At 37.8% G+C, this 26,809-nt stretch overlaps 1 protein-coding gene across 1 annotated transcript in view; it reads left to right on the top strand.

Annotated features, from left to right (window-relative positions):
- LOC149198939 (Transducin/WD40 repeat-like superfamily protein) overlaps nt 1-26,809 on the top strand; it is a 376,837-nt gene that overhangs the window by 122,060 nt on the left and 227,968 nt on the right. Inside the window, exon 5 of the mRNA XM_089402230.1 lies at nt 19,553-19,692. Within this exon, the coding sequence (XP_089258356.1) occupies nt 19,553-19,692 (140 nt within the window). The remainder of the gene's footprint in view (nt 1-19,552; nt 19,693-26,809) is intronic.

Genomic DNA, 26,809 nt, shown 5'->3' with positions numbered 1-26,809 from the left:
TCCAGCATTCTGTAAAATTTCCAGAATTTGTGTTTTCAGCAATATTTATTTTTTCCAGCTTGTTGAATGTATGGTTATGGGAAAGGGCATTTAACTATATGGGAGAAATAAGGAGAAACTGAAAACCGGGGTGGGAAATCAGAAAATTTTACAAGAAATCTTACTGAAGGGTTTTCCTCTCAAGAGAAGAGAGGTTTTGGCCCTAGTAGAGAGCCAGCATCTTGTGTTCTTGTTTTATGTTTTGATAGCAATTTGATGAAGCACACACACATGCATTAATAAGAGAAGAAGAAGATTAAGCTAACAAAGACAAATTGTAAAAAGATTTCACAAATTGTTATCTAGTCCCGAAGAATCAATCTACACGTAATTGCCCTAGATTCTTCAACACATTTAACCTCTATTAGCTTGAGGACCATGTGCACTGTCAGAGGGAGAGGAGGGTGTGATTGTGAAATAACTTTTGATATCACCCCTTTTTAATTTACCCTTACCATTTTCTTGAATATACTCCAAAGAGGGAGGAACATAGCGAAAGGGGCTGGATGCATCAGCGCAAGGGATAGATGAAGAGCCCTCATAATCAAAATTGGGGTTGGAAACCATCATGTGTTTTATACTCTTCCTCCCAATTTCAGTCTCTATTTCTTTTTGCCTAGATTTTTCTTCCTCAAACTTCTCAATTTTTTCTAGCAACTCCTTCCTAATATCCCCAATTTGTTATGCTGGTGCCGCACATGGAACAATTTGGCCTCTAAGACTAGCCAAGTGTTGTTTCTGCCTATGAATGCACCTTTCACCTCCCTTATTTCTTTTATGACAATTTGCAATGCATTTGATTATCAATTATGTCAGCATATGCCCAAGCACTGTCTTTCATTCTAGGAGCTATTTTCTGATATTCAGACTTGGAAATGAATGGACAAAAATCTGAAAATGAAAAGAAAAAAAAAACAAATCGTCAATGTTCATTTCTTTTACAAAATTACTCTTTTCAATTTCTAGATTTGCAAAAAGAAAAAACAAGCAGAGGCAGATTTGAGAAGTGAAAAAAATACCTCTAAGCTCTAGCCTCCTCAATGTTGTTCCAACAAACCAACTCCTCAATGCTACTCCAATGACTGCCCAAGAAGCTCCTCACTGCTACTCTAATGATTGCCCAAGAGACTCCTCATTGCTTCTCCAAAAACCAACTCCAACTCTTCACAAATTTCTCACAAATGCTCACACAAATGCTATGAAATAGCTGTGAGGAAATGTGAAGGGGTTGGGTAACTTTTATAAGCTTGGGAGAGGTTAGATGGAGGGAAAAAAACATAAAACCCAAAAAACATCTGATTTGGAGTCTGCTTTTCCCACCTTTTTACACCACTGACTAACTCGACCTAGTTAAGAAGAGCTCGGCCGAGCCGGCTGGTCCGTTACCGAACCGATCGAATCAGTGATTGGCTCGGCCGGTTCGGTAACAAACCAGACTTTGGTCCGGTTTTTGTATCGAGTCGGCCCGAGCAGGGGTTCGACTCGGTCAACTCGGCTGTTTCTGTTTCGGTTTAGTCGTTTTTTAAAACACTGGGGACGAGTGGCACGACAAAGTGACAAGGACACGAAGAAACATATGGTGGAGGGTAGGTAGTGATCAACAGTGAGAAACAATGCACAAATTTTTTACGAATGTAGGGAACATAACACAAATAGGGGAATAGTTTGGTTTGAGGGTGGTTTTCGTTGGGTGATAAGGAGTAGTGTTGTCGCTGCACGGTGGTTGGAAACACAGTAGAAAGAGTTGGCCTAGGCGGTTGCAGACACAATGGAGCAGTGGCTGTGGTGGTTGTAAACTGTTGCAAGCGGGGGAGTGATAGACTCGAGCGACAGGGGCAGTGGCAGCGTTGGCTAGTCTTTCTTGTTGGTAGTTGTGTGAATGTGGCAGTGGTCATTTGTAGGCATATAAATGACGACGATTTGGATTTTCGGCGGTGGCAAGGTTGGTCGACAACAATGATGAGGGAATGCGCAGTTAGGCTGCTGGTTGGTATCGACGAAGCTTGGAGGTGGACTCTGTCACGCGAACGATTTACTGGTTTGAGTGGCGATAATTTGTTGTTGATTTTTTTGGTCGTTATAATGATTTTTGTTTTCTTTTATGTAATATTTTTTTAATAGTATTCTTTTATATATCTATTTTTTAAATAATTATATTTTAATATGATTTTTTAATATAACTTTTATTTATTTATTTTTTAATTCATGTTTTCCATTTTATTTTTTTATACATATAATCTTTCTATTTTCCTTTTTTTTAACTTTTTATTTTGAATTTTTTTTATACAATAGTCTTTTTTTTCTTCTTTTTTTTATTTGATTTTTTTTTGACTTTCTTTTTTTAATGATATATATATATATATATATTTATTTATTTATTTATCTCTTTTTTTTATAATTTCCCTTTAAAAAAAAATTTAAATACTCTTTTTTGTTTTAAATGGCCAAAGGCCCGAGGATGAAACTTGCAAAAATGGAGAACTTCCAACTGCTTTGGTTAAAAACCTTGATTGAAACGACAAGGAACTTGACGATTACATGATGGCCACAATCCTGGCTATCACAAAATGTGGCTCTGATACCAATGTAATTTAAATGTACAGAGTTCGTCTACTCGAAGGAATGCTCTGATACCAATGTAACGAACAAAGTTCATATACTCAGAAGAATCCTATGATACCAATGTAATGAACAAAGTTCACATACGCAACAATAATCTTCAGAATACTTCGAAGACAAAAACATCCATTGTAGGACAAGTAATTGTATATTGAATATTATATTAAAGAATTGATGAGATGATTACAAATGAGGTGAGGGCTTGCTTATATACCCTTGAGGGTAAGGGCCTATATGATTACAAATAAGGATGATTACAAAGGTACTTTTTTTTAAAATGGCCAAAGGCTCGAGGTTGAAACCTGTAAAAATGGAGAACCTCCAACTACTTTGGCTAAAAGCCTTGATTTAAACGACAAGGAACTTGACGATTACTTGATGGCCACAGTTCTGGTTATCAGACAACGTGGCTCTGATACCAATGTAACGAACAAAGTTCGTATACACAACAATAATCTTCAGAATACTTCGAAGACAAAGACAGCCATTGTAGGACAAGTAATTGTATATTGAATATTATATTAAAGAATTGATAAGATGACTACTAATGAGGGTGAAGGCTTGCTTATATACCCTAGGCAGGTACCTCTTCACCAACGGTCATGTCCTTAGGGACATACCTCTTCATTATCTAATTACTAGTTAATTAATCATTAATCATTATTATTTACATTATTTTTGTTATTATATATATATTTTATTCATAACAGAGTGCTCCTTAAGAGGAGTCAAATTTCCATGATATGTGGAAAATTTCAGGTGTCAATTACCCTAGCTATGGTGCTCTCCATGAAAACATTGTAATCAAGAAAATAATACAAGGATTCCCTAGAAGAGGAGCACCCTTGAAATATGTGCAAGAAGGATGCTTTGGGCCACTTTGACTTTTAACCATATAGTATAAAATAACCCATGAGAAGGTTGCACCCTTGAGATGTGTGCAAGAAGGCGACCATCGGACCACATTGACCAAACCAAAATAATATATAATAGTCCATTGAGGTTTTGCCTTTAAAAAATGTGCCAATATTTGTTTCCTTCTTTGGATCTAGAGTCACAAACAATAAAATAATCTTCCAAAAGCTGGTTTCCCTAGATAAATGTGCCAAGATGCCAAATAGGGGAGTGCTCCACTAGATCAAGGAGTGCTCTTTCAAATGAGCCAATGAAACCTCCAAGATTGGAAAACATGGATAAAACTACAATAAATAAGAGTAGCTTGTTACAACAACCTCCTCAATGATGGAGAGACCTCAAAAGTGTGTCAACAGCATTAATCCATGTGCAAATAATCATCTCTCCTCAAACCAAGGGTCAAAAAGGGGTCGACCTAGGAAAATGTTCAAGGGTAAAATGTCCCTCCAAATCAATGTGAACAAAAACCCAAAACCATGTGTGAATACCATCAAACACTTCAAAAACCCTGGATCGAGAAGGCGACTCCTTTGAAATATGTGCATAAGTGGACAACCTCTTCATAAGTACATCAACCACCAAAGGAAAGGTCAACTGATGTACCTGTTGGAAGTTGAGTGACCTTGGAACACTTGCAAAGCGGAACACCCTTCAAGATATGCCAAAATTTCCATGGAATCTTTAGAGGAAAGGAAAATTGGAGGCATCCCTAGGTAAGGCATTTTTCTAGATCACGTATTAACCATTAAAGCTTTGTTCTCACCTCAATGCATGTGCCCTAGGTAAATGTGCCCCATTGAGAGTGTACTTCCTCTAGAAGCAATAATCCAAATAATAGGTCGTTAACCTTAGGATTTAATGCCAATATGCATGTGAGGAGGGCATGGTTTGCCAAGGGGAGGCAAAAAACCAGTAGGTGCTGAATATGTGGGGTTAATTTAGCCATTATTACATTGAAGTGGCTGTTTACGATAATTGAAGTTATAAATATAACACCTAGGGATAAAACATTAATGCAAAGTTATGTCATTACATAAAAAAGAGGGTTATATAGAGCGATAAAGATGATTTATTTAAGCACACAACAATGTTTCTCTGGAGTGATGTTCTACCTTTAGCCAAAGTAACCTTCTGGATTGGTTGTTTATTAAGAATCTATATCTTTTCTTCATATTAATACTCCTATGGTTTGGATTGGATTCCTTCTCTTTTTGAAAAACATTAGGTTATTAACTTATTTATTACATGCTGGCCGCTAGTCTATGCAACAGATATCTGTTATATGGCAAAATGATGAGCAGGCAGAGTCTGAGAATGACACATTTCAAAATGTGATATATCCTAATCTTGCTGTGAAAGATACACAGAATAAAATAATCTTGCAACTAATAAAAATCAATTTTGCATATGGCCATGTACGTGTCCTGACTCCTAATACTTTGGAGACATGAAGCTATTACCATAAAGCCTATACAATGATTTGTTTCAAGCAGATAAGATAAGATAGACCTATTAATGTCCAACAAATGACCAAAAATAGGTCAACGGGACTGCTCAGTACATAAGTGGGGATACATAGCGGGCATGTGAAGGCCTTGCCTATAAAAGCAAAAATCAAAGCTAATCTATTGCAGTGCCAAAATGAAATACAATGCTCTGGGGAGAACCAAAGCACTAACATTAATTCCCTGTTAACTAGACATATATTAAGTACATAGAACATGCATAGGATGTTACTTCATGGAATATGAAATGTAAGCATGAAATTTTGATTATGTTGCTCTCCAAAGAGGTAGAGCCTCTTTTTTTAGCCCTCGGAGAGTTCAAGATGAGATTAAAGTGGCTTAAATGGTAAACCTAATTGTATACCCCAGCAGATGACCTTCAAATCAGTGATTACTTATTATGACAATGATACAATCCATTCAATCAACACAAAAATTAGGAATAGACCACAAATAGGATGTTGAATTGCTTGAACCTTAATGATTCTATCTATGAAGCTATTCGTTTGTTTTTAAAATCTTAATGGGCAGGAAACATTCTTTAGTTGCTAACATAACTCAAATATTTTTTTAAGCTTTTAATTGTAAGATGCCATGTATTTTTGAAATTGTTGATTTTTCATGATTTCCTAGATTCATAATTTACTTCCAATGATTTCTTCATTAATTTATCTTGTGTCACATTCATCATCAAGCAATTATACATAGAAAATCATCAACAGTAAAACAATAAAGACAGTAGGATCATGAAGAGACAAGAGACACAAATTTTACCCTGGAAAAACCCTCTTCTAAGGAAAAACCCAGCAACCTTTTCTTAGAGAAATTATCCATCTCAACAAGAGATGCAATCTGATCTTTCCAATCAAATAAAATCAAACTGACCAGTAACCAAACCCAGGTCCCACAAATAGCCTCAGTCAACTGTGGTCAAACTGCCCAGGAATAGGCAGAATTTCGGCCTCCTGTTGCTTCCCAGAACTTGGTCTTCCTAAAAGCTCAATCTACCCAGAATCTTTGTCTGCTCATGCATGCGAAGTCAACACAAGTCAAATAGAGCTGGAATAGGCTTGAACAGATTTCGGTCTTTTTCTTCCTTCTCCTTTGTATGGGTGAACAGAAACAGATGTATTTTGATGATCTGAGTTGGTGTCCAGTGGAGGAGCTCGAATGATGACCTTTTTATATATAGGTCTTGTTGTCGCGCGGATTGACACGACAACGCTCAGACCGGGGGCTGTCACTCTGATCCCCGATTCCTCCGTTTAAGCCTGTCTCCCGCGGCTAAGGGGGGTAGTCCCTGTGAGATGATGAGACCAACTGTCGACCAGTTGGTTGGGAGACACGAGATACGCTATAAAAAGGACGCGATGGATTTGATTAATTGAGCAGACCAGTGCCTTAAGAGATTGAGTTTAAAACGATTACTTGTTAAATGATATAGAAATATAAGCCGTGAACAGCAATCATTTGTCATCAAAAGGTATCAGCCAAATCACGATGACCAGAACGATATCCAGCAACTGAAAATTTAGAAAGATGAATGCTTTAAACCACCACGAATCATAAATCATTAACCAGATATCAATTTCGTATCTCGACTTGAAAACTTAGATCTCAGCATGAAAGATATAACATGATAATTCCCGAAAATAACTGGATCTGAAAAAAAAAAAAAAATTTTTCAAATTTTTTTGTGCTAAAATGAAACCTAAAAACCCTAAACCCTAATAAAAACTGCATAAAGCAAAATCTAAAACCCTAGAACAGAAAAAATTGAAACCCTAAGACAGCTGATTAATTTACAGATTTGGCCCCTTAACAGCCAGATTCAGCAATAAGCACGGAAAACATTTTAAAGAACAAAAATTTCAGATCGTCACTGTGAAGAACTTCAGAAAATCTCTCATGCAAACTTAGAAAAATAAACCGAATGATAGACCCAGGATCAAGTCCAACTGGGCTCAGCAAAAAAATGCTTGCGGGAGTTGGCTGGTTCAGCCGAGAACTTCCTCGAACGCCCACAAATTTCCTTCAGAAAATGTTTTCTGCACAGCTCAAAACAACCGTCAACAAAGAGGGCAAAAATGCTGCTAGATCTCAAACAGTAATGGAGATACCTGCCATTACTTCAGAAACCCTAACAGCACCCAAACCCTAGCAAGTGAACAAGATACTTGTGCTCACAATACTCTACGAAAAGCTATTATTAATGGCTGAAAATAGCATATGCAGAAAATGAAATGATCTCACAGCATTCCAAGAGAGTAACACCAGCAAGATATGGACCCCAAAGTCTTCCTTTATTAACCAGAAACAAATTTACAAGAGAGCTTCTTCAGTATCTGACTCACAGATCGAATGAATCTGAAATGACCAGCTAAGACCCTATATAAAGGAAATGATCCCAACGGCTAGTTCGAATGATCCATGTAGAAATGATCTCGACCGTTGATGAAGATCAAGACATCTCTTGATCTCATCCGTCGATTTATTCAATTAATTTTTTATTATTATTTTTTAAATTTTTTAAATTTCTTATTATTTATTATTTTATTATTATTTTTTAAATTTTTAAATTTTTTTTATTATTTTTTATTTATTTCATTTTTTTAAATTTTTAAATTTTTTAAATTTTTTTATTATTTATTATTTTATTATTATTTTTTAAATTTTTAAATTTTTTAAATTTCTTATTATTTTTTATTTTATTATTATTTTTTTAAATTTTTAAATTTTTTTATTATTATTTTTTTAAATTTTTAAATTTTTTTTTTATTATTTTTTTTAATTTCATTTTTTTAAATTTTTAATTTTTTTTTTTATTATTTATTATTTTTTTATTATTTTTAAAATTTTTAAATTTTAATTTTTTTTTTTTATTATTTTTTATTTATTTTATTTTTTTTAAATTTTTTATTTATTTTATTATTTTATTTCATTTTTTAAATGGATCATCGAACTAAACCTTTGGAAACATCACCCAGGACCTAGGACTTAGGACTCACGAGGGGATTTAAAACATTTTTCGACCCTCAAGACACATTACATCATGACTTTTACAACTTACATCTCAAGGGGACAAACCCACTTAACACAGACCCTCATCAATCACCCAGTTCTGCGACACAGCTATAATCTAGCAGATTAACACACTAGGATTCTCCTAAAGTTCTAATGACAAAATGCATCCCGGCTTTGGGGTCAGGTTTGAAGGAAAACTCTGCCGATCCATGGATCGGTGAGACGAAAAACCTTCCGGGACATAGATTATCATAGAAAGTTAGGTCCACCTAGGCAATTTTACATACATGACTCATATCTGCTAAGATTATTTACAATCAATACATGCAGACTGGGTTTACAATTAAAATGATCAAGCTGCTGATGACTGTAGGCTGGCACGGACACGTCGTTCAAGTGCTACCCCTTTCTGCCAAGAAAAGAGGGTGTACTGCATGGGAAGTTGACCAGTAGAGGTCAACAGGTCTAATGAGCCCCAAGAGGTGTGTTACCTTGACAGAGCCTACTTGACTTTTGGGGGCAAAACAAATTTAAATTTAAATTATGAATTCCCTCTCTTGTTTTTGTGGGCTAATACAAATGGAGAATATTGACCGTAGTTACAAAATTTAACACTCTCTCTTAGCTAGGGAGGTATTCATAATGACTTCTCTAAATGATCTCTTGTTGAAAAATGTCTCTTTTCCAAGAAAAGGTTGAATGAGCTAGCTATGTTAATGAATCCACCCACCTTATGTTCTATACTAGAACCACATGGAAAGCATCCCGCATTAGCATCATGCAAAGGAATTTAGTCACCCCCTAGATACATCCCCTTTGAAAATGGATCTAGTAACCCATTGGTCAAAGGCCTTCTAGGGTCTTGCTAGGCAAATACGTTTTGGCCATCTGGGGTCAAGACTAGTTCTTGTTTCACCAATCTACCAAGTCGTCACTTGGAATCAGGCACCCTTTGACAAATGGTGAAGCCCTAGGCCCATTTACCATTCCCACGGGTCGTCACATGCCATTGAATGGAAAATGACTTGCCCGATGCTAAAGGCACTCACTCAACCCACCTGGGGAGCACTCTAGGCAATTCTCCCTAGCCACATAATACATTACGTGGCCCCTGGTCAACACCTTGACTTGTCAATATCCTGAACTAGGGAGAATGTCGGTTCCTTGATGCTACAACATCAACGCTCCCTGTAATTGAGGGAAGCATTCTCAACTAATCTAAGCTTGTCCCTGAAGTATACAAACTTCAACCCGGGATAGTGGCTTGTGAGAATATCAACATCTTGCTCGTCTGTATAAAAGGAGCCTAATTGCTTCCTTTTGTACGATATCCCAGACATAGTGGTACTCACTGTGCTTTGACCTGTCATCATGGTTGTCTCCTGCACCATATCAAACAATCTTGCGAGTAGCTTACACTTGCTTCACAACTTGCCAAGCTAGCTGCAATATACAATATCTCTGTAGTTCCGAGCGTGACAAATGTCTGCTTCCTTCCCAAGTAGAATCCAAATTGAATCATCATCTTGATGTGCTCTTCCTGTCTTCAGCACTGCCCAATTTGAATTTGTATATCTCTGCAACTGTACTTCTCAATTCGCATCCAAATGTACCGTGCCGATACCTCTACACATGTTGTGCCACATGCCCACAACTATTTTCCGTTCACCCAGACTAGGGGCTCCCTTTCATACTGAAACAGATCCTGTTGTGGCAATCGTGGCTTCTTCCTCTGCCACAAAAGCAAATCCTTTTGCCATTGCCGCTTCTTCTATTACGTGAGTCCTCCTGCTTTTGTTAGAAATAAATCATCTAATAGCAAGATCCACTAGGACTCATCAAGTGATCACCACCATGCTCAAGGTCTGTACAAAGCCTTCTTAGACTACAAACACAAGATTCCCTCTTATGTATCTCAAAGCCTTGAGGTAGCTCTATGTACACTTCTTCTTCCTCAATTACTCCATTGAGGAAAGCGGTCTCCACATCTACTTGATGTAATTTACAACCCATAATAGAAACAACAAAAAAATCATTTTAATAGAAGTGTACTAGACAATTGGAGCAAATTTCTCCTCAAAGTCCTCTCCCCCTTCCCGGGAGAATCCTTGCTTTGTACTTTTGTATGTTGCCATCACTATTGACTTTCCACAGATCTCGACATAATGACATCCTTCAAACTTGCTGGTTTGCTTGCTTCCTTTGAACTAGGAGTCCTTATGGTCATAAAGCATGATATTAGTACAAGTTCTCCCTTTGAAACACAAATCAATGATCTTGGGTGAATCTTCTTGCCACAAACTTTGCTTTGTTCTTCCAATGCTTCCATTTGCTGCTAGAGCCTTGGAAACCTTCACTCTGTACTTGCAATCCTCATTAGGAGGCCATGTAGGAAACAATTATAATCAAGAAAAGAAACAAAGACAAGAGCATCGCTGCTTGGGAGCGGGAGCGGGGAGCGACATTTTCAAAAGCTCCCGTGTTGGGAGTGAATTTTATATATTATATATTCTTATATATTTTGATGCATATATGTCAACAAAAGCATGTGGAATGATGAATTAGTGATAAAAAAACATAAAAACATGGTTAAACCATATACCATCATTCATCTAATAGTTATAATCTTCATCAACCATAGGTCCACAAAGTACAAGTTCTCATTTATATAGCATATAAGGGTGTACATAACCAAAATAACATAGAGTGTAATCCATTTCTAAACCAAAAATACATCAACAAATAGGCTCTAGATGGCCTCTAGCATCCAAAAAAATCATGCTACAACAAATACCTACATATCATCCAAATCACTACCTATCTTGGGATCTTTGTCTTTGATATCACCCTCTAAGCATTAACATAAGATAGAAAAAACGTTGCATGTCATGTCAAGATTTTGTTTGAGTGATGGGTACATTTTTAGTAGGGTCATGATAGAGGAGTTCAACAATCAATGTCACTCACATCAAGGTACATAAAGGGCTTGTGCTCTTGATTAAATACAAGTTCCATATCCTAGTACATGACAAAATCCAATGCAAACATTGCAATCCCCCAATCCTGAAAAACTGAAAGTCTGTTGGATTTTAAGTGACATCTAAAATTCTACCTTCTCCATATATGAAATCCAATGAGGTCGGATTCACTCTCAAACATTCCGAGTCATTTCATGGTAATGTTAAAAATTTAAGTAAAAGAATGAAAATGAAAGATAAAGGAGCATGTCACTTTTACAATAACTAAACATTATCACGAATTCCATATCAATATTAGGGCCATAGGCTTGAATATTAGGCTTCCCCACTCAAAAACTCTTGTTTCTTTGAAACAAATTTGCATTTGGAACTTATTTGTGAATTTTTTTGTGTGAAGAAATCCAGAGAGCAATTTTTTTTTTTTTTTCTTTGCGGGAGCGTGCTTTGGGAGTGCATTCGAGAAGGGGGGGGGGGATCGCCCATAGCTCTGGACAAGAGGCTGACTTAAAAATTAAATTGATAATAATCAAGGAAGACATATATAGATTACTTATCTTTTGAGGATTGTAGGGAATTGTCAACTCCCTCTTGCTACTTGCCTACTTGCAAAAATCACTAAAATCTATCTGCAAACTCGTTATCCTTGTCTTTGTGAAAATTTCTAAACCGCGAATCCCTACTACAATGTTATGTAAAAAATTAGTTAATTTTAGGTTATTATTTAATTTTAGGTTTAATTAGATGAAAGGGCATGATCATAAGATCATGCCCTTTCCCAAAGGGTACCCATGGCGGTATATAAACCAGGAAACCCCATTGTAAACAGGATCATCTATCTATTCATTTTTAATAAGATATTTTACACACATATTTCTGTTTTCAAGAAGTTTTCTGCTTCATTGGTATCAGAGCCTACGACCCTCGGTCTGCAACCCCTTCTTGTCCGCTGCGATCGATCTGCAAGTCCTCGCTGTTCTGTTGCCATCACCGTCCCTGTCACCTGCTGACCATACGCCGCACACCACGTCCCTGTTTCTCGTTGCCTCACCCTGCGACTGTTGTGGCCCTACCACAGCTCCCTCTGTCACCCATACCCCACTGCCCTATCATCACTCTCTACAACAATCATCAAACTATTCGCTGTCCGCTGTGCTGTGCCATCCGCTACCAGTCAAGTACTATTCGTATAGACACCATCTCCCAACAGTTCCGTCAAGAACTGTGGTCACACAGCGTGCTGACCACTCCCGACAGAAAGTCCTGTCCACCCTCTTGATACGCAATTGTTGTCAAAAAAGCGTTACAGTGGTCCGTTGTCCCACACCCGGATCCGGGTGTGCTTGCTGCACCGCGTCCATCAGTCGTTGATGTTCCCCGTCCCCTGTCCATAGCTCATTCGCTATACGTCAACCACTATTGCCGTTACCAAGAATCAACTCTCTGCAGTAATATCCGCTCGAAGGTCGAAGGGTCAAACCAAACGGACATTTCGAGTGGACGTGACTGTCCGCAGCAGATATATATCAAGTATATATATATATATATATATATTCAGATATATATATATATATATATACATATATATATATATATATATATATATATATATATATAACTTTTAATTAAATATAACGTGAAATATATATATATATATATATATATATTACGGTAATTTATATATAATATATATAACATATATATAATTATATTATATATTATATATAATATATATAATTTAATTAATTAAATTTATTTTAATTAATTAAAAGTTATATATATAGATATAAAAGTTAATTTAATTAATTAAATTTATTTTAATTAATTAAAAGTTATATGTATAAAATTTATTTTAGTTAATTGAAAAAAAAAAGAGGAAAAATATTTTAGCTGGCAAATAAATACACGCCCCCGCAAACCCGCTCAAATTCGACAATGACAATGGCGGATTTCCAAAAAATATTGTTGGATACAGAGCATAAGATAAATATCAACCACGACGAGGTCAGTAAAAGATTAAATGAATTTCAGATCAAGCTTGGGGAGCAAGCTGATGAAATAAAAAATCTTCACGATACGACAATTCGAATAGAAATAAAGATGGAAAATTACCATGTCCAAACAGAAGCAGGCATCAGAGAGGTCTTAACAATGCTGAAAATTCTGTGTAAAAGGTCGAATTGTACACCCGAACAACTACTAAAAGAAGGTGAAGAGAATCAAGAACACATCTCGTCAGATTCAACAAAGTCAACAGACTCTCATGAAAAAGTTGAATCCCAAAAAAATTAGCGACACCCCACCAAGAAGCGAGTAACACAGCCTTTACAAACAAGCAACTCTAGGATAACTTTACCAATCAACACCCTTTTTTCGCTCAACCATTAGCAACATACCAGCGAAGGGCAAAAGTTGAGATGCCTAAATTCGATGGAAACGAAAAAAACAATGTTGCATGGATAAATAAAGCAGAAGAATACTTTGAGATATATGACATCAATGACGATGACGAAAAGCTCAGGCATGCATCCATGAAAATGGAGGGAGAAGCATATAACTGGTATATGTGGTGGAAAAAGACAACACACGTCATTAGTTGGAGGAAATTTAAAGATGCATTCTTCAAAAGATTCCAAGGTGTAAAGGAAGAAGAGTTCTTTTCAAAACTCATCAAATTACGACAAAAATGAAGTGTGGACAGATACACTCAAGAATGGGAGACCTTAGTAACACGAGTACCTGGGTTATCAGAATCTCGTCTAATTCAGTCATACATCTTGGGACTCAAAACCCATTTACAAGCAGAACTTGAGATGCATGACATTACATCTATAGAAGTAGCAAGACGAAAAGCAAAAACAGCCGAAAAGAAATCCGAACCAATATTTTGGTCAAAAGCGGAAAAAAACTTATGCAAGACGAAGGATACCCCAGTATGTGGACTCAAATAATACAAGATATGTTCCACCACATCGTCGTGAAGATGAAAAATCTAATGTGGAAATGCAAAGGATAAAAGAGGGTAAATGTAAACGTTGTGGTGAGAAGTGGGACCCCAAACATAGATGTGCTAAAGGAAAAGAACCAAAGAACCTATATAATTGTGAAGCAACCAATGATTCAAACAGTGAAGATTATGACATAGAAGACACAGAAGACGCCCCAGAATTCTCACCAGAATTAGATGACGGAAGTATTCCGCAAGTGTCATTATCAGCTATGACAGGTATATCACAACCTCAGACATTAAAGTTAAAAGGACACATAAAGAAGAACAACATAGTGGTTCTCATCGACTCAGGTAGCACACACAATTTTTAGATGCAACCGTGGCAAGGAGACTCAATATTTTTTCATTTCCCTTATCAAACATGAAAGTGATGGTAGCTAATGGTAAGAAGATTGAAAAGGTAGGGAAATGCCATAAGGTCAATTTGCAGATTCAAGACTTTAATCTAGAGTCTCCATTCTTCACAGTACCGTTAGGAGGAGTAGATGTAGTCTTAGGTATCCAATGGCTACGAACTTTAGGTACTTATGCCGCCAATCGTCAAGTACAATTTATAAAAATCAAATGGGGAGGTCAGAAGTACAAGCTACACGGATTCCAAGCACCAGAAAATCAAGTTATATCATCATCTCAGATGATGAAGCTGAGTCGAAAAGGAGCACCTACTTATGTAGTACAATGTCACCAATTAGAAATGTTATCTGCAAATATGACCAGTGAAGAGTCACCAGAGATACAAGATCTGATGCGGAAGCATGAAAAAGTATTTCAAGCCCTACCTATGAAGATACCGCCTAATAGGGAAATTGAGCATACAATAGAAGTCAAGGCAGGGTCAGACCTTGTCAACATCAAGCCATACCGATATCCACATCACCAAAAAACGGAACTTGAGAGATTAATCCAAGACCTTTTAAAGTGTGAGACCTTGATCATCTTGGAATATCTGATCAAGTGGAAGGACTTAACCGAAGAAGACGCTTATGGGAGAATGAATCATTCTTCAACAACATCCGTTGTTACTTATGCTTTGAGGACAAAGCATTCCTTCGAGAGGAAGGCAATGTTATGTAAAAAATTAGTTAATTTTAGGTTATTATTTAATTTTAGGTTTAATTAGATGAAAGGGCACGATCATAAGATCATGCCCTTTCCCAAAGGGTGCCCATGGCGGTATATAAACCAGGAAACCCCATTGTAAACAAGATCATTTGTCTATTCATTTCTAATAAGATATTTTACACACATATTTTTGTTTTCAAGAAGTTTTCTGCTTCATGCAACAACTGATTAAGCTTCTCCTATTTGTTAATTACTAAACAAATTATTTATTGCTTCCTACAACAAATATCGAAGCTAATCCATTGCAGCCTTCACCTTATTAAATTATATGCGGAAACAAGAAACCGAGCAAGAAAGAAAATACAACACAATACACCGTTATTTTTGGACAAAAGTCCCCAGAAAAACCCAATGCCGGAAAATCGGTGCACCAACTCTGAGGGTTTTTATTATTAAGCAGAAGTTATATCTGAATACAAGCTCTGGATGCCTTGCTGGCAATCTAGTACAGAGAATATCACTCGGCAGAAGAAATTAGTGAGATTACCTCACTCTACATTGCAAGTCCTGGCTGATCCGACAGCTGAACCAACGAGTCCCCGACTACTTCTGCGTTGCCCCTACGCAGTCACTGCGTGGGATTGCGTCATTGCCTCTTGGAACTGCGTCACCAACTCCACTGGATCGATTTGCTTTCAAGAGCCTTGACTTCAGCCCTGCTGGCTTAGAGTGTCAGACTCCCAACAAATTCAGACTTATGCTACTGAAGCTCTGGATGGGCCCAGCCTGAGCCCTTCCTGGCTCTGCGTCACCCTCTTTGGGCACTACGCTGCCTCTTCTGCGTCTTCCTCTGCCTCTCTGTTGAGTATTCTTGGCTCCGGAGAAGATTCTCTAGCCAAAACTATCTCTGCCCCTCTCTGCATGATCACCACGAAATTACTGCGCCGCCCTGCCTCAATAATTCGATTTGACTGATCAACTCTCGGTGTGATTTCCAAATGACCCTGAAGCCTCCTTAAATAATCTCCTCGTTGACATTCAACGACCCAGATTAGATCTTAATTAATGGCTAAGATTATTTTGACTTGATCCTCGTCTTCTTCTAGAAGTTACACCTACAGTTAGATTAATACCAGTGTTGTTAAAATCGCGATAAAATCGCGATTTTATCGGAAAATCGCAATTTTTTCCTCTGCCCGATCAAATCGCGATTTTTATACCAAAAAATCGCGATTTTTTCCTCTGCCCGATCAAATCGCGATTTTTATACCAAAAAATCGCGGACTTTTTTTTATAGCGATTTTTTCCAAAAAATCGCGATTTTTATAGAAAAAATCGCAGAGGCACGGGGCAGCGGGCTTTTAATAGGCGAAAATCGATTTTTTTTATGTCATTTTGCTGTTTGCGCGCGAAGGAGGAGGAGAAGAGGTGAGGGAGAGGAGCTGGAGGAAATCAATAGGATTAGACTTTCATTTTATTGTATATGACATTATGACATAATGAGATACATTATCATATTTTTTGTTGATATTTTGAGGCTGAGTTGGGACTCAGGACTTACTATTCAGGACATGATTCAATGTTATGTGTGATTTTAGCGCTAGAAATGATATTAAACATCTTATATATTAGTTTTTTTATCATATTTATGTGTCAATGTATTTATTTTATGTTGTAGATGGTTTAGATATTAAAAAAATTGAAAAAAAATGAAAAAAAATGAATATTTTTGTGCCAAACGCTTTTTTCCCGCTTTTTTCCGCTTTTTTCCCGGCGCCGATTAAATCCCGATCGCGCTTTGTGCAACATTGATTAATACCCATTAATTATTTTAATTTCCTAAGTTTAGACTGAGGGACCCATTAAAAATAATTAATTATTTTAATAAAATTGTCTCTGGGTGGAATTTCCCAAAACGCTTTCTGGGTTCTTTGGAATACATGTGCATAAGCCTCCCTACAAAATTTGAGACTTAAGCACATCCGATGCTACCAGAAATCAACAGTCTTCGTAATCAACATGTTGCTTTTCTTTCCTTCATGGGCTAGAGTTTCTTCTTTCAGCTGAAACTTCGATCTAGGTCTAGCTCTAGGGTTTTATCCACAAATCCTAGGGCTTTCTTATTCAAGACTTCTAAGCTTCTAGTGTTTACAAACCTAGATTTCCAGTTTTCATCTACACCTTTTGTAAGTTCAACAGACTTTGTCATATGCACATTTTTTTTCCATATCCAAATGTACACAATCATAGAGTCCCCATGCCTTTGCATATGAAATGAAATCCATCATGTTATCAATCAATCAAGCATGTTCCATCTTGGTAATGTATCAAGATTATTGGTCCATGCCTCCTTTTCACATTGTAAAAAAACAACATCCTCTGACTAGCATCAAGGATAAATGTAGCAGGTCAAGTCATAGATACAAATCTCCAAATAGGGTATGGCATACCAATGTCCTCTATGACATCTTACAAAGTTACAAGGGAACTTGCTTCATCAACCAACTCTTAATAAATGAACAATCTTCAAGTGGCATGGGCAAGGTCCAGACTTCCTTCAGAGTTATTAGCAAGTTCTGTCCATAGGATTTGTTCACAGAGATGATTGCTCTCGGCCCTTTCAAACAAAGTAGCTCGGCATCTTCAAAACAGTTGTAACAATAGCAACAATTTGTCCTTTACTAGGACGACTACAGTTCTGAAAGTCTTCAAGTGAATTTCGGTCTCCAAAACAGATGAGCAACTCGGCCTCTTTTTCATTTATGAATGCACTTTCAAGTACCATGTCAACAAAAACTGAACTCTGCCCCTTTGCATGATAAGCATGAACTCTTTTCCAATTTGAATCATGAGGCAAGTGTATTCAGTGTCCATTCTGGCAAGAATTAAGTAATGATAACTTCAATAGCTTCTTTGCAGGTCTGGGGTAATTTGATCTTCATCTGCCCTCCAAACTGAGGCTTCCTGGCCACCTTGATCTTGGACTGAGGCCCTTCGGTCCTCCTGCAACTAGGGCTGAGGCCATCAACAGAATCTCGGCCAGCACATGGACACAAATTTCAAAATTTCACTTAAACCTTCGAGGCCTTTCAATCCTTTCTTTCTAACCTGTGGCCTAATCCTTAAGGGCTCTTACTATCTCGGTCCAGTTAGAATATTAACTTGAGGTCTATAGGCCTCCTTCTAGGGCTTTGGCCCTCTTTCTTCAAACACCAAACAGGGCTTGGCTCTCAAAATCATAATTTACTCCTTTCAATCATAATGGAATTCGGATGAGAGCCTCCTAAACATAGTCTGTTCCAGACTTTGACACAAGTAGTGTTTGGTCCTTACAAGACAGAATTATTAGGTAGACAAAGATACAACCTGGGCAGCTTTTTCTTCAACATTTAGCCTTCCTCAAGCAAGTGGCTTGGCTTTCTGCAAGTTTCTTTAATGGCTGCTGTTAAACCTCGGCTCTGATACCATGTTGATTTTTCATAATTTCCTAGATTGATAATTACGTCCAATGATTTCTTCATTAATTTATCTTGTGTCACATTTATCATTAAGCAATTATACATAGAAAATCATCAACAATAAAACAATAAGGACAGTAGGATCATGAAGAGACAAGAGACACAAGTTTTACCTTGGGAAAACCCTCTTCTAGGGAAAAACCCAGCAACCTTTTCTTAGAGAAATTATCCAACTCGACAAGATGAATAGACACAGTTTGATCTTTCCAGTCAAATAAAATTAAACTGACCAGTAACCAAGCCCAGGTCAAACCTGATCAAACTTCCCACAAATAGCCTCAGTCAACTGCAGTCAAACTGACCAGGAATAGGCAGAATTTTGGCCTGTTGCTGCTGCCCAGAAATTCAGTCTGCACACATGTGCAAAGTCAACAGAAGTCAAATAGAGCTGGAATAGGCTTGAACAGATTTCAATCTTCTTTTCTCCCTTCTCCTTTGTATGGGTGAATACAAACAGATCTATTTTGATGATCTGAGTTGGTCTCCAGTGGAGGAGGTCGAATCAGCTTTTTATATAGGTCTAATGAGCCCCAAGAGGTGTGCTACCTTGACTGATCCGACTTGATTTTGATGGAGCCGACTTTACTTTTGGGGGTAAAACAAATGTAAATTTAAATTACAAATTCCCTCTCTTGTTTTTGTGGCCTAATGATAATGGAGAATACAGACTGTAGCTACAAAATTTAACAGAAATGAGCATGTTTTCTTCAATATTCTCAAGTTATAATGCCATTTTGATTGTTAGAGTATTGTGCAGGTTTCATAGTGTCATTTGTACGATACACTGCTAGCTAGTGTTGCTAAATCCTCTAGAGGAAAAATAATATGATTGATAGGGTAAGTCTAAGTTTCACTGAAGCAGGTAAGGGTGTTGATTCAATGTAGGTACAGACATCAAACTTTGGCAAGGAGAGAATGGAAAATTCTTGGGAGCTACGGACACAAATCAGTTGAAAAATAACATGGCTGTTCTTTCACCAAATGGGCGCTTTGTGGCTGCTGCAGCTTTTACGGCAGATGTGAAGGTTAGCTGTCTGTAAGGTCTTTCCTAGCAGTAAATTCAGTACCTGTGTTTGATTCAGTTATGAATTTGTTAAAGGGTGATGGTTGACGTTGTACCCTGTAATGTCATTGTTCAAAAATCACTTAACCAAATATATGATTTGATAAGCACATGGTCAACATTCCCTATGAGATGATCGAGACATCGATGTAAGCAGGTGTTGCCAGTGTCGGCTTTAACCAAGATGGAAACAAAAATTCAATGGAATAATCTCTGTTCAAGGAACTTGGAATAGTAAAATTGGTACAGCTTAAGGCTAACTGCTTAATGCTCTTGTAGGGCTTATACAGTAGTCCTTTTGATGGTCAAAGAGAAGACTGCATTAAAGCCAATAATCATAGAGAGATTGACTCTGGTTTGAATAAAAATATAAAAATAATATAAATATAAATAATGAAGATAATTGTAATAACAATTAGTTAATTGGTAATTAATACTAAGGAGGCATGTCTAAATGGGACATGACTTTCCGTGAAGAGGCACTGCTTAGTATATAAGCAGGCCCCTCACTCTCATTTGTATCATCATTCTTATTCATACATTTAATATATATTGTTGTATCCTAAATGGAGATCTACATTTTCCAATTCTTCAGGAGTATTTAATGTGAAGAACGAACTTTGTTCGCTTCATTTGGTATCGGATTAGTTCGATCCTTTGGCTGCTTCATCGCTACACATAGCTTGTTCTCCGATCCAAGTCTTTTGCCATCGAAATTTGTCAACTTCGTTGCCGTTGAAACGTTTCACTATAAGCTTTTGGAAGGTCTCCAAGTCGCCAGTTGGCCTTTGGCCATTAAAAAAAGAGAGAGTATATATATATATATATATATATATATATATATTGAATAAATAAAAAAATTACAGAAAAAAATCATTTATTATAAAAAATAAAATTAAAAGCTGCCACTGCCCCGCCATCGGGCCTCACGCCATTTCTGATTATCCGCTGGCCATGCTGCAGTCCTTGCTGCACCTTCTGTCACGCTACCTCCAATACGTCAGATGACCAACCGCATTCGCCTCCCACTGTAGCCACAAACGTATTCATTACTTGGAACGCTCGAATCGCTGCTCTGTTTCACCGGCCGAGCAGTGTCGCCCGACTGACTGCCAGGCTCCTCACCAGCGTCTTCAGCCTCTCATTATTGCAGTGGCTTCCTCCTCCATCACCCTTTGTTACCACCACCCTTTGGTAAACACCATCTGCCGCATTACTTTTAATTATTATAGTTAGCACACCATCATTATCACAGTCGTTCCACCATTTAACCATCTACGTTGTCTCTCATTATATGCCACCTCCATTGCCAACTACCGCCGCAAAAATTAAATAAATTTCGCTGCCGCTAAGAAAACAAAAAAGGAAAAAATTAATCTGTGCAAAATTCGCTCACTGCCGCTACAAAAATCCACTTCCACACTGTATTTTGGCCTATAATAGTATTATTGGCTAAGAACAGGATTGTTCAAAGTGAATGGTGAGAGAAAATATCTTGACCTGAAAAGGCGCGACTCTTATACTACAAGTGTGACTATTTATCAATACATAATTTCATATACTTAAAAGGGTTGTGAGTTAAACAAAGACCATAAGGAGATATAATGGAATATAATTAAATAAATTAAATTATATATATAAATATATTAAAAAGTTTCAAAGATTCAAGTGGAACAAAAATCTTCTGATACGTACAATTATATATATAAATATTTTATTAAAAAGATGGATAGGCAGAGGATGAATGATTACAACATGGTTCCTGGCTTATATATCACCATGGACACCCTTTGGGAAAGGGCATGATCTTATGATCGTGCCCTTTCGTCTAACTAAACCTAAAATTAAATAATAACCTAAAATTAACTAGTTTTTTACATAACATTGCCTTCCTCTCGAAAGAATTCTTTGTCCTCAAAGCACAGGTAATGACGGATGTTGTTGACAAAATGCTTCATTCTCCAAAGAAGCGTTTCTTTAGGTAAGTTCTTCCACTTGATCAGATACTCCAAGATGATCAAAGTCACTCACTTTAAAAGATCTTGGATTAATCTCTCAATTTCCGCTTTTTGGAGATGTGGATATTGGCATGGCTTGATGTTGACGGGGTCTAACCCTACCTTGACTTCTATTCTATGCTCAATTTCCCTATTAGGCGACATCTTCATAGGTAGGTCTTGAAATACTTTTTCATGCTTTCGAATCAAATCTTGTATCTCTGGCAGTGTTTTTAAAACCGGAACCGGTGACCGGACCGGTCCACCTAATGAACCGGTTTACCGACCGGAACCGGTCTAACCGGGACTGGTTTGGTCTAAACGAACCGGTTTTTAAAAAATACATTAAATAATTAATTTTTAATGAAACAAAACTATTTTTAAGATGTAAAACCATGATTCCAAGCCAATAGAGACAAAATATGCAAAGTTTGCTCATTTATATACCATGCAAAGGTGAATATATCAAAATGGCACTGAGTGCAATACATATCATCGACAAAATAGCAAAATACATAAGAAATGAGGCTCTAAATGGCCTATAAAGTCCAAAAACAATGCTGCAAGCTATGAGGCCATTGGCCTACTACAAGTCTACAGTGTACACATGATCAATCATCAAGTCCATCACCACTACTAGACACGGGATCATCATCAGGAGCTACATAGACATCATCTAATTCAGATTCTGAGGATGCCTCAGCCTGATCTACAACATCAGTATCAATGCCACCAATGACAATAGAAGTGGACCTAATGGAAGCACGAGTTTGTCGACCTGCACGACTAGTGCCTTCCATTGGTTCCTTGCCTTTCCTTGATGCCGCTACTGATCCTGGTTCTAATGCCGCCACATAATCTGCCTCATCCCCCGCTAAAGCCATGTCGATATCAAAATCAGCCTCAAACACAGGATCTTCAGTCTCCTCCACCCATTCTGATGTTGGATCAATATCGTCCAACACAATGGGATCTAGATCAGGTGATTTGCTCATCATTTGGTTCCTCCTCAGTCGAAGGTTGTATTGCACAAAAACAAGATCATTTAACCGTTTTTGTTCCAAACGGTTTCTCTTCTTCGTGTGTATGCGCTCAAAAACAGACCAATTGCGCTCACAACCTGAAGCACTGCTAGTTTGACTGAGGACTCTAATTGCAAACCTTTGCAATTGAGGACACTGGCCACCAAATGACTCCCACCAATGTGCTGCAAAGAAAAAGACAATAATTAGTAACTTAGTTTATAATTTGAATTGTAAAGAACGTAAACAATTTTAACTTGAAATGAAAAACAAAATGGAAATTGGAATTGCTTACCTGGTTGGTCCACATCTCTTGCCATCTTTGCCAAGTTTTTGCCAAAAGTACCACTTGCCATATTGAAAATAGTAAGCTGTCTATGTATTTCCAACTGGTCTACATGGTTAGGGACCATGCGCTCCAAGCAATCAATCAATCCAGCTCTGACCTCCCCATCATGCTGATCTCCTAGCCGATTTTTATAGTGATACCTTGGGTTCAAAAAATACCCGGCTGCATGTATAGGACGATGGAGTTGATTGCTCCATCTGTTATCAATGATCTCCCATATACGGCCATATTTAGCTAACCTGTCCTTGTAAGCTGCCCGTATCTGCTCCTTTGCCTGATCCATAGCTTCATAAATGTAGCCCATGGCCAATCTTTCCCCATCCACCAACCTTAGCACCTTAACAAGGGGCTCGATAATTTTCACAAGCTCTACAGACCTTTTCCAAAAATAAGTGTCTAACACTTTCTTTTTGGTGTCTTTTCCATCTGGTCTACGAGCCCACCGAGATTCAGACCATTTTTCAGAGGAAAACATTTTCTGCAAGTTTTTATGTTGACCATTGAGACATTGCAACGTGAGGAAGTGAGTTGCAAATCTCGTAATTGCAGGCCTAACAAGCTCTTTGCCTCCAGTGTGTTTCCTCATTAGGCTCAATACCCATGAGTGGTTGTAAATGTATTTTGTAATGCACTTGGCATGCTCTACAGTGTTTTTTACCCACTCCACCTTGCCTATATCCTCAAGCATGAGGTCTATGCAATGTGCAACACATGGAGTCCAAAATATGGTCTTATATTTGGCCTCAAGCATCTTTCCAGCAAGAACATAGTTTGAGGCATTATCAGTGATGACCTGCACAACATGCTGCTCCCCAACTTCCTGAATAATGTTATCCAAAAGCTCAAATAGAAGGCTTGCATCCTTTACCCTATCAGATGCATCAACTGATTTCAAAAACATGGTTCCTTGAGGGCAAGAAACAAGGAAATTAATGATAGTGCGGTTCTTTCCATCGGTCCATCCATCTGACATAATGGAACAACCTGTTTTGAGCCATGACTCTTTAAACTCAACCAAATACTCATCAATGGAAGATATCTCTTTTTGCAAAAGAGCTCCCCTCAAGTCATGCATACTAGGGCCTTTGAAACCCTTTCCTGCAGCTATAACAGAGTCCCACATAGCTTGGTAATAAGGTGAGCGAGCAACATTAAATGGGATATCTGAATCATACCACCATCTAGCAATGTATTGGTGAGAAGTTTCTTTGCATTGTTTTTTCCAATGTTGATCCAAAGTGGGTTGAGAACTTGGCTGGGAGGAAGTGGGATTAGATTTAAAAGAGGCAATGTTGGCAGAAGATGAGAAATAACTTTGGATGTTTGCTCTCTTTGTTCCTTTTGATGGTTGGCCAACTCCAACAGAAGGATGAACATAGTGAAAGGGGTCATTGGTGGAAGGGATAGAAGTGGAGTCTTGAATCTCATAATCATCATACCCACTCTCTTTCATAAGATTCATGGCTTCTACTAATTCCCTCTTCCTTGCAATTTCATCTTGGATGGCCTTCTCCCTAGCCTTATCCTCATAAAATTTTTCAAGCTTGGCAATGTATTCTGCCCTAATAGGACCTAACAGTTCTTTTGGTGCATCACATGGCTTTACTTGGCCTCTTACCCCAACCAAGTGTTGTTTCAACCTAAGAATACCCCCACCTCCAATAGATTTATGGCATAATTTGCATATCATTTTTCCATCAATTACATCACAATGAACCCATGCATCGTCCTTTCCTTTTGGAGCCATGTTTGCTTGAAATAATAACAATTTGCAAAGAAATCTGCCATTTAAAAAAAATTGCAGCTAAGCAAAATGGAAAACCAAAGATAAATGTAGAAAAACAAATGCACATGCAAGGCTCAAGCTACAAAATTTGATAGCATAGAGCTAGAGAGTTTATAGCATACATGATAGATCATAGAAGTGAGAAGTTTATAAGTATAACACATTAAAAAAAAATTCATGGACAACAGACTCAAATGAGGAATTATCAAGTGCAAATCCTTACCTGGAAATGCAAACTAGCTCCCTTAGCCTCCTCTTGAAGATGGCAACTCCACTGACAGCTACACACTATCTCCAAAATAGCTCCAACTCCAACTCCAAGATGACTACTTCAGCAAAAACTCCACACTCTCCAAGCTCACAAACAAACTGACAAACACTCACAAACACTCCAAATCAGTTGTGTGAGACAAATGAGAGTGAGAGGGGTCTCTTATAGCAAGTGTGAGGGTGTTTTTGGAGGGAAAATACCTTTCCCTGCCCCCCAAAACCCCTAAACCACCCCTAAACCACAAAACTGCTGCGCTTTTTTCTTTAATCGGCGGGCTGTCCATAAACCGGCCGGTTTAGGACGGAACCGGCCGGTTTGCTACAAACCAGCCGGTTCCGCCCTAAACCGGCCGGTTTGCTACAAACCAGCCGGTTCCGCCCTAAACCGGCCGGTTTGACCGGTTAGGGCCAGATTTTGGGCACATGAGGCTCTAAACCGGGTTTTTTAGGCCGGTTCCGACCGGCCAGGCCTCCAACTGGCCGGTTAGACCGGTAACCGGTTTTTGTGGCCGGTTTTTAAAACTATGATCTCTGGTGACTCTTCTCTGGTCATATTTGCAGATAACATCTCTAACTGGTGACATTGTACTACATAAGCAGGTGCTCTATTTCGACTCAGCTTCATCATCTGGGATGATGATGTAACTCGATTTTCTGGTGCTTGGAATCCATGTAGCTTGTACTTCTGATCTCCCCATTTGAATTTTATAAATTGTACTTGATGGTTGGCGGCATAAGTACCTAAAGTTCGTAGCCATTGGATACCTAAGACTACATCTACTCCTCCTAACGGTACCGTGAAGAATGGAGACTCTAAATTAAAGTCTTGAATCTGCAAATTGACCTTATGGCATTTCCCTACCTTTTCAATCTTCTTACCATTAGCTACCATCACTTTCATGTTTGGCAAGGGAAATGAAAAGATGTTGAGTCTCTTTGCCACGGTTGCATCTAAAAAATTGTGTGTGCTTCTAGAGTCGACGAGAACCACTACCTTGTTCTTCTTTATGTGTCCTTTTAACTTTAAAGTCTGAGGTTGTGATATACTTGTCATAGCTGATAATGACACTTGTGGAATACTTCCATCATCTAATTCTGGTGAGAATTCTGGGGCGTCTTCTGTGTCTTCTATGTCATAATCTTCACTATTTGAATCATTGGTTGCTTCACAATTATATAGGTTCTTTGGTTCTTTTCCTTTAGCACATCTATGTTTGGGGTCCCACTTCTCACCACAACGTTTACATTTACCCTCTTTTATCCTTTGCATTTCCACATTAGATTTTTCATCTTCACTGCAATGTGGTGGAACATATCTTGTATTATTTGAGTCCACATACTGGGGTATCCTTTGTCTTGCATAAGTTTTTTCTGCTTTTGACCAAAATATTGGTTCGAATTTCTTTTCGGCTGTTTTTGCTTTTCGTCTTGCTACTTCTATAGATGTAATGTCATGCATCTCAAGTTCTGCTTGTAAATGGGTTTTGAGTCCCGAGATGTATGACTGAATTAGACGAGATTCTGATAACCCAGGTACTCGTGTTACTAAGGTCTCCCATTCTTGAGTGTATTCATCCACACTTCCTTTTTGTCGTAATTTGATGAGTTTTGAAAATAATTCTTCTTCCTTTACACCTTGGAATCTTTTGAAGAAT

The sequence above is a fragment of the Pinus tabuliformis genome, chromosome 2_1, assembly GCF_031772625.1.
Source record: "Pinus tabuliformis cultivar Carrire ecotype Pingquan chromosome 2_1, CPIR1, whole genome shotgun sequence".
Taxonomy (NCBI): domain Eukaryota; kingdom Viridiplantae; phylum Streptophyta; class Pinopsida; order Pinales; family Pinaceae; genus Pinus; species Pinus tabuliformis.
Note: the sequence above shows the minus strand (reverse complement) of the source record. Positions and strands in the feature narration are given on the sequence as shown.